Source organism: Chanodichthys erythropterus, chromosome 24 (genome assembly GCF_024489055.1).
Source record: "Chanodichthys erythropterus isolate Z2021 chromosome 24, ASM2448905v1, whole genome shotgun sequence".
Taxonomy (NCBI): Eukaryota; Metazoa; Chordata; class Actinopteri; order Cypriniformes; family Xenocyprididae; genus Chanodichthys; species Chanodichthys erythropterus.
Window position 1 is genome coordinate 13,412,305 of NC_090244.1, and position 13,674 is coordinate 13,425,978.

Sequence of the window (13,674 nt, forward strand, 5' to 3'; positions counted from 1 at the left end):
GATTATAATAAGAAATGTTTCTTGTTACACACTGAGTTCCAGTTTTTATATTTTTATTTTTCAATAATGATAATAACCCTACAAGCAAACACAATAAAACATTCAGACATTTAAGGACTGCATGATACTTTTTATACTGTATGACCAGTCATAATACATTCTGTTATTAAAATAATAACATCAAGTCATCTTTTGCAACAGAAATTTGACATGATTATCATTTGACTGTCTGTCTGCACTTGATGTGCATTCTGTAGGGTTTTGGGGTGAGGGTGACCCCGTACACTGGGGTGTAATCTGGTTCCCCGGCATCATCGGGCCACACAAACTGGAAACGGCGCAACAGAGTGACTATGACCAGGAAGAGCTCCATACGCGCAAGACCCTCACCGAGACACATGCGGGGACCTGTAAAACATGTGCGTATTTGAAATATACGTTTACAAAATGGACTATTAAAAAAACTGAAAACTATACCAGTATCTGATTTTGAAACAGTTACCTGCAGAAAAAGGCATAAAGGCCTCAGGCTTCTCAAACTGGCCCTGCTCATTCAGGAAGTTGTCTGGGTTAAATTCATGAGGAAACTTCCACTGGCCTTCTTCTTTTAGTACAGAAGTGAGGTTAGGAATAACAAAAGTTCCCTAGAGAAGAAAAAGAGACCAAGTTATGATTTTAAAGGGTTAAAACTCTCTTTATATAGAGATTTCCTCACCTTCGGGATGTTGTAGCCCATCAGCTCAGTGTCTTTGGTGGTGCAGTGAAACACACTTAACGGTACAGTGTTAGCGACGCGCTGAACTTCATGAATCGCAGCCAGTGTGTACGGCATATCATGTCTGTCTTCATACGATGCCTGATCTTTACCCGCCAGAACATCATCGATCTCTTGCTGACATTTTGCTGGTGAAATAAAAAGCTGTGTTTAAGCTAAAGCATTGAATTAAATACAATTCATTAATAAACCAAAACAACGAACCTTGAATCTCTGGGTGGGTCATGAGGTAGAGAAAACCAGTGAGCAGGGTGTTGGATGTGGTATCAGTCCCTGCAAAGTGCAAATCCAGAATGTACAGGATAAGCTGAGCTTCAGTAAACGAGGAACCATCGTTTCCTCTCTGGTGAAATTAAAGAAAATTTTAAAGACTGAGGATACATTTACACGACAATGATGTACTAAAAACGGAAAAGATTTTTGCTTTTTTTGTGTACAGGCGACAACGTGGTCAAAATGATCCCTGTTCACACGGATCCACTTAAATGGCTTAAAACGCTGTATTATGCTGCCAGACCAGTAGTGGGCGATGTCACTTTGTAAAGAAATGCTACACACCTAAACAGAACACATAGTACGTATACGCATGTTGTCACCATTTTCATAAATTCACAAACAATTTTTGTAGTTTACACAGAGACGAAACTGGCTGTTGTCATGTAAATGAACCATAAAAAGTTTTTATTTGAAAACGGTGTCGTGTAAACAACCCTAAAGCTATGTCTACATTAATCCAGATACAATTGAAACTGTGTTTTCTGGATTGATTCTGATATTTTCTCTCTCTAATCGATTCTGAGCTTAGTTTTAACAGCAGATGGCACTCTAGGCTAGTTTTTAACCACACACTCAAATGCTATGAAGAAGAGTACTCACAGCGATTGTGCATTTGGCTAAGTCATATAAGTGGTTAAATACACTTGCACCTCGGCTCAGAATGCTTTTATGATACAGTGGTTCAATATTAATATTATAAAGCGACGAGAATGTTTTTGGAGCATCAAAAAAACAAAATAACGACTTATTTAGTGATGGCCGATTTCAAAACACTGCTTCAGGAAGCTTCGGAGCACAAATGAATCAGTGTGTCGAATCATGATTCGGATCACGTGTCAAACTGCCAACGGCTGAAATCACGTGACTTTGGCGCTCCGAACAGTAGATTCAACACACTGATTCATTAATGCTCCGATGATTCCTGACGCATTGTTTTGAAATTGGCCATTACTAAATAAGTCGTTATTTTGTTTTTTTTGGCACTCCAAAAATTTTCTCGTCGTTTTATAATATTAATATTGACATTGCGTCAGTTAAGCTTTTTTCGTAATTTTAATACAGAAGGCGTAGGACGTTTTGAGCTGCAAGACTTTTACACTTTATTCTAAGTTGAATACAGAAGGTGGTCTGGCGACAGCTCAATGTTTTACTTTATAACTCGTTAAATGTGGATATTTTTCTTACACAAACACATCGCTTCACTTCAGAAGGCCTTTATTAACCCCGTGGAGCACACTGTAAAAAAAAATCCCAGTAAAATTTACGGTAAAAAAACGGCAGCTGTGGTTGCCAGAATTTTACTGTAAAAAATACGGTAGCAACGTAAGAAAAATCTGTTAAATTTACGGTAAAATAATATATTTCATTAACTGATATAATGTTAATTTACCAACCTAATGAAGTACTAATATCTGTTTTGTACCTTTATAATACACTGACAGTCACCAAACGCAGTGGTGATGAGAGTCACATGATTATTCAAAGTTCATCACAAGCAGCTTTTCCACAAGCTGAGGAGGACAATACTAACATATGGAAGGTGCACACAGTGTCATTCACACACACACTAAACACCATCATGGTAACACACATGACATTTTAAAAATGCAATAAACATTAATTTAACAACATTAGGTGTAACATAAAACCCTAATGTACATAATTGATTAGAAAAAAATGATAAAAACTAAGAAGAAACAGAGTTATTTCAACGAAAATATTTCAAATGTGAAGTGTCACGCAGGGAATTGTGGGAATGTCAATTTACGTTTTTTCACTGTAAATTTTACAATGAATTGTTATTTTTCACTTCCAAAAACTGTGAATTTAACAGTATTTTACCGTAAAATTACATTAAATGTACCGTTAAATCTATTACAGTTATTCACTGTATATAGCACGGAAACTTTCTGTAAACCAATTGACAGTTTTTCACCGCAGCATTTTTACAGTTTTTTTACTGTTAAAATCACGGTCATTTTTTACAGTGTACGTTTATAATGGACGGAAGCACTTTCTTCAGCTTCATACTCGTTGGTCTCGTTCACTGCAATTATAAAGCTCAGATGCAAAAGGATATTTAATAATATAACTCAGATTGTGTTCATCAGAAAGAAGAAAGTCATATACACCTAGGATGGCTTGAGGGTGAATAAAGCTTGGGGTAATTTTCATTTTAAAGTTAACTAATTCTTTAAAAACTAAGCTCAGAATCAATTTGAGAGAGAATCGCAAGACATCGGAAAATATCAACTGCAGATTCTTTGAATTGCGAATCAATGTATTGTTCCAGCCCTATTATCGGTACAATATGCGTCACATGACTAAACATGCATCATCATTTTCAAATACCATTTCAAATGTATCCACTTAGGAGAGCATCTTCATAAAGCTCAGTTTTCGCATACCGATACTGATAAATAAAAAAAATCGAATATCGGCGATAACCGATATGGTACCGATATGTTGCACATTCCTAAGAAAATGTCCATCACAGATGCGCACACACCTTATCAAGCTCATCCAGATAGCAGTCAATGAAGTCTCTGGGCTCTCCTGGGACTCTTGACTTTTTGTGTTCATTGACCAGTTGCGCAGACAATTCTCTGGCCGTGCTAGCATTTTTGAAGGCCTTCTTGAAGGGCAGGGGCAGAAATCTCAGCATAGGAAATGTATCATATATCTGCAATAAAATATAGAAAATTCTTCATAAAAAAGTCCAAAGACAATTAAGAGCAAATATTTTTATTTTACATTTCTTTGTTGGTCATTAGATACTCCTGAAACTTTTATTTAAAAAAAATAAATAAATAAATAAATAAAAAAAATATATATATATATATATATATATATATATATATATATATATATATATATATATATATATATATATATATATATATATATATATATATATATATATAATAACAATTAAATGTGGTTTCAGACTTTTGGGCTTCTCTTTATTAGCTGTGAATATAAACACTTAAATGATGAAGTGATGAAATGCCTCACCATGGCCCACGGTCCATTGGCAATCTTTGCATTCTCTGTATAGACGTGAATGAAAAGCTTGAGGAATTCGTCATCATAATCATATCGGGATCCAAACAGAACAATGCAAATGATATTTGAAGCAGCATTGTGGAACATAGTCTGGGGGTCAAAGGAGCTTCCTGTACAGACAAAGTACATTGATCTAAATGTCAAGTCAAGCTCTTGTGTGAGTTTGTTTTGAGATACAGAAAATAAGACACATTATTACCAACTCTTTTGTCCAATTTAGCAACAACATGTGAAACCTCTCCCAGAATTCTCTCCTCCATTGACTGCTTCCCCAGGCCAAAGTTTCTCAGGGTCATCAGAGCAAAGCGTCTATGTTCTTTCCAACTGGGGCCATAGTCGGACAAAATTACACCTGCGATTATATGTAAATGTTATTACTAAGAGTAATACTAAGAGTATTATCAGATAAGGCTGAAAATGCTCTTTAGACTCTGTATAAAGAGGAGACACAAAGTGAACAACCTCAAAAAGATATTGATTAACCATAGTGTGTACAGAGGTATAAGAGTGAAGTTCATTTGCAAGTAGATTTACCGCTTCCTTTTGTAACATGGTTGACCATGAGGTCCTGAGGACGTCCTGCAAAGTCCACAGCCTTAGTAACAAGAGCTTCCTTCAAAACCTCAAAACCATTCAGAACCACCCAAGGTTTTGATCCAAGGTACAGACTGTAAACTTTTCCATAGCGTTCTCCGAGCTAAAAGGTTTAGCGTTAAGACATCACACAGGGCTGCTCATTATGCAATACATTACCAGATATTTTACAATGCAGTTAAATATTGTCAACTCTTGAAAGTCATATGGTTATCCTTAATAGATTTCTTTAACTAAAGATTAAGGAAGTGTTCAAATAGTGTAGTACTTTACCCTCTCGAAATCTTTCAATGGATTATTGATGTTTAGCTCTAGCAAATTCCCAAATAATGGCAGAGGACGAGGTCCTGGAGGAAAGTTCTTTGGCCTCGGGATCTGAATGAAGAGGAACAGGATGAAGATGCATATCCACACCAGTATCAGAAAGCCCAGCATGCTGACGGATGTCCAGCTGTGAACTGCTCACGTTTCACAATTAAACTCAGATACTAACGCACCAAGCCCTCCCACTTCAAATGCTGAACATTCCCATGAAGCATGTTGCCTGAGGGCTCAAAATTAAAATACTAATAATAACCAATCCAAGACAGAGCTTAATTATTTTCCGGCAAAATGTAACCGTTTATGAAAGTTTATGTTACAGTCATGCAACTGAAACATTTTAATCTCTCTGTTTATCTCTCTGTTCCTGGGTCATTCTACAGAAACGTCCACTTTTGGTATGACAAAATGTCTTAAAATGTATTTATTTTTCTAACATTTAAACTTAGACCACATTATTATATTACACTTTGACTTTATGAATACACATAAATGACAGCTTAATGATTTTTTAATTTTTTTGTACATTTATTTAAAGACTGCATGTCCCCTTTTTTGTCACTGGTGTTACCTTACTTCTCTGGCATTTTTAAACAATTTTATGAAATATTATTTCTCATTTTTTTTCAGCACATGCAGTCAGAGTTACAGAATAATAATGATAATGCAAAAAATAAGGAGATTATGTGTTTTTTATTTTAATCAGGTTAGTTAAAAGTGTGATTGAATGATAATAATTCAATTTCGCAACCATGTATTTGCTATAACAATGAAAATTTTGGAAAAACAGTTATGAAAAGTAATGATGCAATCCTTTAAATCTTAATTCTTGAGTGTAGCAGAATTCAATGGATGTAAAATTATTATCATGTCACATATGACACATTTTATTTAATGTGACAGACAAAAAACAGTAACACCAGTGACAAAATGAATCTCCAGTGACGTAATACGTAGGACCAAAGATCCTTAATTTTTCAACTATAATTAAGTAGATTGGACTAAATTTTTACATTTGGTGTACAATAAAAGACTTATCTTTGACACTTAGTGAAAACAGTCAGAAAAAGATCATAAACAACATTTTAAAACTGTCTGTAAAATACACTGTCTGTAAAGTCGCTGCACTGAATTTAGCCAAATACCCTTAATTTAGCCATATCTGCCCAAAGGAGAATTAACAATGAGAAAGAAGAGTTATAATCATGTAATCTTAGTGCTATTTTATGCAAAAGAACTAAATGAATAGCTTTAAATAAAGTTTATCTATAAATGGGTAACACCAGTGACGGTAACACCAGTGACATTTTCATAAAAAGGTAACACCAGTGACAGTAACACCAGTGACAATTTTCATGAAAAATGCATTTTACAAAATGGCTGCTGCAAGGTGTCAACCCACATGTTGTCAATCATGATATATTCACTAAATCAAGTAGTTTAATCCATTTGTATTCTAGTTTTTTATAATTCCCTAGCAATAAAGTAGGTCACACCAGTGACTTCAACTAAAAGCTTCGTATGAAATTATGATTTTCTAATTAAAATTTCTGATAATTGAAAAGAGATAGTGGACTTTTCATTTGCCTTTCTTCACTGATCTTCAGGAAACAGGAAGAAGGAAGTCGAGTGATGCCATCAGTGTGACTTTTTCTTTCAAAATAAGAGATTTTTGTTAAAGGTAACACCAGTGACACAACACCAGGGGACAACTAAATTCATTATATATTTTATAATATTTATTTGGCATTTGGTTTTTTTATGTTATTTACATTATATATTTGATAGTTATGGATACATTATTGAAATTAAAATGGTAGAAAAACCTGTTTCTGAGCTCAAAATAAAGTACTTTCCCTCTGTACATGACTGTGGGGACAAGCACTTCTGTGGTGCTTGGAATTTTTAGAATTAATTAAAAAACAAATATTGGCACATTGATGGCTCAAGAAGGTTTAATTGTTCAAATAACATATTGTTTCATATTAAAATATAAAAAAATTGTAATCCTAAAGTGTTTTTCAAGTGTAATATTTCTGTAAAGTCTAGGGACAGAAAAGTGGACGTTTCTGTAGAATGACCCTCCTATTTGACATTTTTCAATATATTTATCTGACATTTTTTATCTATCTATCTATCTATCTATCTATCTATCTATCTATCTATCTATCTATCTATCTATCTATCTATCTATCTATCTATCTATCTATCTATCTATCTATCTGTATCTGACATTGTTTTTACTCACAGTTTGGTTTTTATCACAGTTTCGGTATGGTTTGGTATGTGCAACAGCACAAATAAATACAGTAGAACAAAGATACAAATAAAATAAACTGCTTTTGGGGTTTTTCAGGTATCTAACAATAGTTTTCAGGTACAGAAATTGAATAAAGTAGCTAATCAAATGTAAAGCAACAATGCATATAATCTTCTCTGTATAAATTAAATAAAGATTAATAATTTTAATTATTAATTAAGTTACAAATGCTATTCATTCAAGAGCAGTGAGTGATTTCCTTGTCTTTTGTTGTTTGATTAATATTAAAAACACATACAGACAGTAGGAATATTAGGCTGCTGTCACTTTAAGACATAATGCACGGATCCAGTGCACTGAAACTGAACACATGCGTTCTTTCTTGAGTGTGCTAGGATACTTGCCAAGACGGGCATGTTGACATCATTTATATGTGAATTTGTCCGTTCAAGCGCAAGAGAACTCAATATTTGCGCTTCCGTGCACACTCTTCGGATCAGCGCACAAATCTCACAATGCGTGCATGAGTTCTCTTTCGCACCCTGTGCTCGAATGTTTCAATTGGCAAGACTTAAAGGTGCAATATGTAACATTTTCTATCCACTAGAGGTCGCTAGAGGCCTATTCAAAATAAAGGCGTAGTTTGAGCGAAGAATCTTGGGACATGTGGTCTCCACCTCACAGCCGGTGGAAATAATCAGGATAGGACTCGCTATGTGCTATGTTAGCTACTTCACAAAATAGTGTTTTTCTCGAGGGCATGGTAAAGCATGGTACTCGCAAAAAAGCTAGAAAATAAGATTTAAACAATAAGACTAAACGTGTTGAGCTATATAACAATAATTAGTTTTCTGTCTATAAATATATCAAAACAGTTGTTCTCTTGTCTATTAAAACATGTAAATATTAAAGCGTCTTTGGTGTTTCCATGGTTTCTACAAAATAAATCCGGAAACCGAGGGTAACGCGGGTATGACGCTATTGACAGGCGACTCCTCACACGTCCCGGAGCCTTGGCTAAAATTGAAATTTTCTTACGATTTACAAATAGTTGGAAACATTTGGGATGTTGTAAGTACTCAAGTGAACAAAATATATAACACTGGCCTAGTGGTTTTTGGATATTTTACTGCAAAATTCTTACATATTGCAGCTCTAAATGAGTTTAGTTTAAACTCTTATTTGCGCTTGTGTGCCATCAACACCCGGGTGATGACGGCGTAAATAACTGGTCATATTAGAGCAAACGACACTCCTACTGAACAAAGTTTAGAGGAAGCCAGAATGCAAATCCATTGATAAAAACAAACATTAGCCTAACTCTGTCAGTCTTTTTTATTTATTTTCAACAAACCATATTATAGATGTGTATGCGTCATCTTCAGATAGCCTATGAGATGAACCGCTGTGCAAGTATGTCGAACTGTGCGTGGAGAACGGAACGGTTTGATTTTTTACAGAAAACGTTACGCCCCTATCTATCTATTAGGGGTGTAACGGTACCGAACCGTTTTGGTACAGGGCTTTCGGTTTGGTGTACGTGTGTACCGAAGCATTACATTGCAACATACCACCATTAACCACCAATAAGTGCAATAAGCTCTGTGTTGTGTTACTTTCGATTAGAAACAAAGTGTCATCCTTTAAATTCTGTCCACAAAATCACAAAATTTAAACAGAAAGTGCCATTTTTACGTGCTTTGATGAGGTGCGACAGATCGCTGTACCGTACAGGCACCTCAGTTCAACCGGCAACGCAAAGTGCGAGTGCACGTGACCATCTCTTCCTCAATAAACATGAATGAACATCTGAAGGTATGTTGAAAGATACAGTACAACTTACTGAAACGTTCATATCTCGAGTAATCGCTCAATCACTGTTTCAACTGCGGAAAGACGTCAATAAAACAGCTTGTAAACAATATGTCATGTAGCATTTACCTCAGAAAAGCCATTCAGTGTCCAAAGTTTGTTAGTTCGCTAGAGAAATTAACTTTTTCGTTTAAAGAGCACCTCAATAAATGCACTGTATTAGCCCATATATTCATTAAATTTTACTTAACCTTTTAGTGATGTCCTGATTAGGCTATTTAATGTATGTTTAAATAAATCAGTCATGAAAATGACAACCACTGTGTGGAAATGATTATATTTCAACAACGAATAGGAGTAAAAACATTTAGAAGTTAATGCAAAAACTGCCTTATGTGCAGCTTACATGTTTACATAGTCCGACAATTTGTTATTTGAGTGCTGATTATTTTATCTAAAAATAATAAGCAATTAAATTTAGGCTAATAGTTTGGACTCAGTTGTTAAAGCAGAACTCAGTAAGATTTGCGAAGCTCCCCCTACAGGTTCCTTCATAAATACTCCAAGCGCAGCTCTGGACTACAACGACTACAACACTCAGTAGTTTTGCAAATACAGTGAAAGAAATCTCGATGGAGGTGGGGAATTTTCGAAATTGTCTCATAAAGTCTTAATATATACATTGTTTTTGAATTACCGTAAAGCGTTTTGTCACTCTCGTGTGAACGTGAACATGAGGCGAGATTGTGTCGGGTCGGCGCAGCTCAACTTCCAAGTGCTGTTTTCTGGCGTAGACGTGCCAGAGGGGGTTAGTGCTCGCCTCAAACACACCACTACAAGTCAATTAACCATCGTAAGGACTTAGAAAACTATTTATGAAGGTAAAAAAGTTACTTAGTTCTGCTTTAACTTGTTATAGTAGCATTATGTTCCAGTAAGGGCTCCCTACATAGTTTATAGCATTAGCAGAGATCATTTTTTATCCTTAAGAAACTTTTAGTTATAATTTAATTAATATATATAAAGACAAAACACAATTTGTTCGGTAAACCACTTTTTAATTAAAAAAAAGCAATTTTATGTTTAGTTTTCTCCCCTGTACCGAAAACCGTACCGAACCGTGACTTCAAAACTGAAGAACACATCTATCTATCTATCTATCTATCTATCTATCTATCTATCTATCTATCTATCTATCTATCTATCTATCTATCTATCTATCTATCTATCTATCTATCTATCTATCTATCTGCTTCAAATCAGAAAGCCTAAAAAAGTTAACCAATGCCTAATGATAAAACAATTCATATTATAATGGGAAAAGTGCAGAAAAAAAATACAGTAAGCAATGCCTCACAGCTTTAAATAGTTAATAATTCAGTCACATAAAAACTTGCATTTTTCAATTCAGCAGATGACAAAGAGCATCCCGGTATCTGTGGCCCCCACATGGCCGCTTCAGCTCATGTGCCGTTCTTGTCGCCCCCTACAGGCCGTTCGACACAGCCTTCCAGTTTTTAGCAGGTCATCCCATGATGCACCGCGCTATCAACGGCTTCAGTCATTCAAGCAGCTCAGCTCTGGTGCTCGTGAGAGCGTCTGTTCTTGTTAGGCCATCTGTGTTCGGGTAACCTGTGTCCTGCACCGGACCGGACCTTGAACGGGGGCTTAACTCTCTCATTTCGAGGGGAACTTTCCCGTCCATGCTTTAGGAGTCACCGGCCGTTGACGGGAAGCGAGCGTTTGGGCGGCAGAAGCGGTGCTGTCAGCGATACAACAGCAGAAAGCGTCCAATATACAAACATAAACCGACCGCAAACAGAATTGTGGGGATTTATTAACACTTTACAAGCAACTTGATGGATTTAGAAACCGGAAGAAGCGAACTGGGAGCGATGGGAGAGTCGCTGCAGCCGCAGACCCCCAGTCGCCACGAGAAAAGTCTCGGGCTGCTCACGACCAAATTTGTGACTCTGCTGCAGGAAGCGAAGGACGGAGTGCTCGATTTGAAAGCTGTAAGCACGAGACGAGCTCATCATCATCACTACCACCATCACCATCATCAGCTATATGTTTTCAGCATCGCACGCGCGATGCGCAAGACGGACAGCGACTGCTGCAAATGCATCGTTTTTAATGTTTGCATGCAAACAGATGCACTCCAGGTCGTATAACAGCACAGAAAAGTTGATTAAAAGTTTCTTCGGTAAGGGAGGAGGGGGTCGCGTGCATGTACAACCCCTCTCTCAACTCCTCGACAGCTTAAATAAAGTAGCTCCTCCACTAAACCAGGCGAGCCAGCTAACAGGTTGCAAATGTAATGTCACTACTGTCGGCAAAGCAAAACAGCTCCTGTGGTGTTTGTTGTCGTTACTTGCGGATGGGAAGCGGATCCCATCCGGGCTGAAAACTCAAACAAAAGCCTTCAAAACAAGCACGTGCTCTGGAGTTTGGGATAGTTTAGGCCTGTGCTACCAGGGGGTGCGTTTCTTTGCGTCTCTTGGGGGTTAAACACGGTATTACGCGTATAAAATCGTATTAAAAGACTTATTTGGTGATTAAATGATCTTGGATTGTGTATTCAACGTATTGAAGTCGTTTAGAAGCGAGTAGGACTTGATTGCATTAAGTTGCTTGCTTGTCAACTTTTCTGGGCTGTTTTTGTCTGTTTCAATACGTCTTAAAGGGACAGTTCAATTGTTCAATAGTCATTTACTCATCCTCATTTTTTGTTCCAAACCAATATGACTTGCTTTCTTCAGTGAGAATGCAAAAGGAGATGTTAGGCTGCATGACAGCCTCAGTCACCATTCACTTTCATTGCATTGGATAAAGATGCAATGCAAGTGAATGGTGACCAATGCTGTCAGTCTCTTGCATTCTACCCAATACATTTCTCACTGAAGAAATAAAGTGAGTAATTGAGTTGACTGTTCTTTTAAAGGCTTTGGATGCAAAACATTTGCAATGTTCAGAACACTTGTGTAGTTAGTCCAGTTGCATGTTATGAGAAGAATCAATAATTTGGTTTGATTTTGTTTATGTGAATGTGATTTAGGCTGCAGATACTTTGGCTGTAAGGCAGAAAAGGCGTATCTACGACATCACCAATGTTTTGGAAGGCATTGGACTCATTGAGAAGAAATCCAAAAACAGCATCCAGTGGAAGTAAGGCAGTTATGCGGATGCTTTCTGATGTATTTTTAATGTTGAAATATACTCCTTGTTCCTATTTTGTTGGTCACTGCATTAAAAATGTTAGTGGGCCACTAGGAATAACACTTAAAAATAACCTCTGGCATCTTTTCCTTGTGAATCTAATTAGAATTATGTGATTCTATGCTTTTTATGCTTTCTTTATTCTTATTGCATAGGTATAGCAACTTTTTAAAAATTAAAAATTATATGTTGTATAAATATGTAATGTATTATTGTATGTACACTAATCATTCAAAAGTTTGGGGTCAGTAAGATTTTTTTTTTTTCTTTTTTTTATTCACCAAGGACGTATTAAATTGATCAAAAGATAAATTCAGTTGTTTGCAACTTTGTTTAAACTACAAAATATTAAGCAGCCCAACTGTTTTTAACACTGATGATAATAATAATAATAATAAATGTTTCTTAAGCAGCAAATCAGTATATTAGACTGATTTCTGAAGGATCATGTGACACTGAAGTGAGTAATGATGCTGAAAATACAGCTTTGCCATGTAAGAAATTAAATTTAAAATATATTTAGATAGGAACATTTTTTTGTTGTAAAAATATTTCACAATATTACCATGAACTGTATTTTTGATCAAATAAATGCAGTCATGTTGAGCATTATTAGATACTACTTTCAAAAACATTTAAAAAGTCTTACCGACCCCAAATTTTTGAACAGTATTATTTACAACAATGAATAGTAAGTGCCAATGCACAAATTATACAAGGTTTATTTTCAGAAATAACCCAACCTAAACATGAAAATGCAGCTAATTGCATTTCTGAGACAACTGTTTAAATGATTAAGCCGTGGCTATTTCTGTTTTATATAGCTGTCTGTTCAAATGTCAACTAATTCACTTGATCTAAATGTCTGTTTCTATTTTCGTTCATTTGTAGGGGTGTTGGTCCGGGTTGCAACACGCGTGAAATTGCAGACAAGCTGATAGATCTCAAGTTGGAATTGGAGGATCTTGACAGGAGGGAACATGAACTGGACCAGCAGAGAGTTTGGGTTCAGCAGAGCATCAAGAACGTGACAGACGACTCAATAAATAGCCCATATCCTTCTAACTACACCTTTTAAGTCCACTGTTTTCGCTCTACATGCTCTTATGATACTCCTCAAAGTGAAGTTTTTATTGGAAAGGTTGTTAGCCGTAGTCTCATGTAGCCAGACCTTCATACTGACTGCAGAAGGTCTGGACTCCAAAGCAGCTTTTCCATGAAGAGGTCTGGTGTCACGTTAAAGGATGTTACACACACATCTATGGCAGAAGTAGTAAGAGTAGTATGCTAGTATGTGGTTCTGAATTCAGCATATGTTTGCCGTATGTCCTTAACTTGACACACTCTGGCT

At 36.2% G+C, this 13,674-nt stretch overlaps 2 protein-coding genes across 2 annotated transcripts in view; one reads left to right on the plus strand and one right to left on the minus strand.

Moving 5' to 3' along the window:
* Positions 1–42: 42 nt before the first annotated feature.
* On the minus strand, positions 43–5,181 carry LOC137014599 (cytochrome P450 2F2-like). The gene is made up of 9 exons (XM_067378978.1): positions 4,985–5,181; positions 4,652–4,814; positions 4,317–4,469; positions 4,067–4,227; positions 3,561–3,734; positions 980–1,118; positions 716–903; positions 503–644; positions 43–408 (listed from the first exon to the last, which is right to left on the minus strand). Exons 1-9 carry the CDS (start codon positions 5,144–5,146, stop codon positions 218–220), a joined length of 1,473 nt encoding a protein of 490 aa, XP_067235079.1. The 5' UTR covers positions 5,147–5,181; the 3' UTR covers positions 43–217.
* A 5,471-nt stretch (positions 5,182–10,652) lies between these two features.
* e2f4 (E2F transcription factor 4) overlaps positions 10,653–13,674 on the plus strand; it is a 12,802-nt gene continuing 9,780 nt past the window's right edge. Inside the window, exons 1-4 of the mRNA XM_067379246.1 lie at positions 10,653–11,119; positions 12,163–12,272; positions 13,215–13,375; positions 13,667–13,674. The exon at positions 13,667–13,674 is cut by the window's right edge and continues 37 nt beyond it. Of these exons, the coding sequence (XP_067235347.1) occupies positions 10,964–11,119; positions 12,163–12,272; positions 13,215–13,375; positions 13,667–13,674 (435 nt within the window). The 5' untranslated portion in view covers positions 10,653–10,963. The remainder of the gene's footprint in view (positions 11,120–12,162; positions 12,273–13,214; positions 13,376–13,666) is intronic.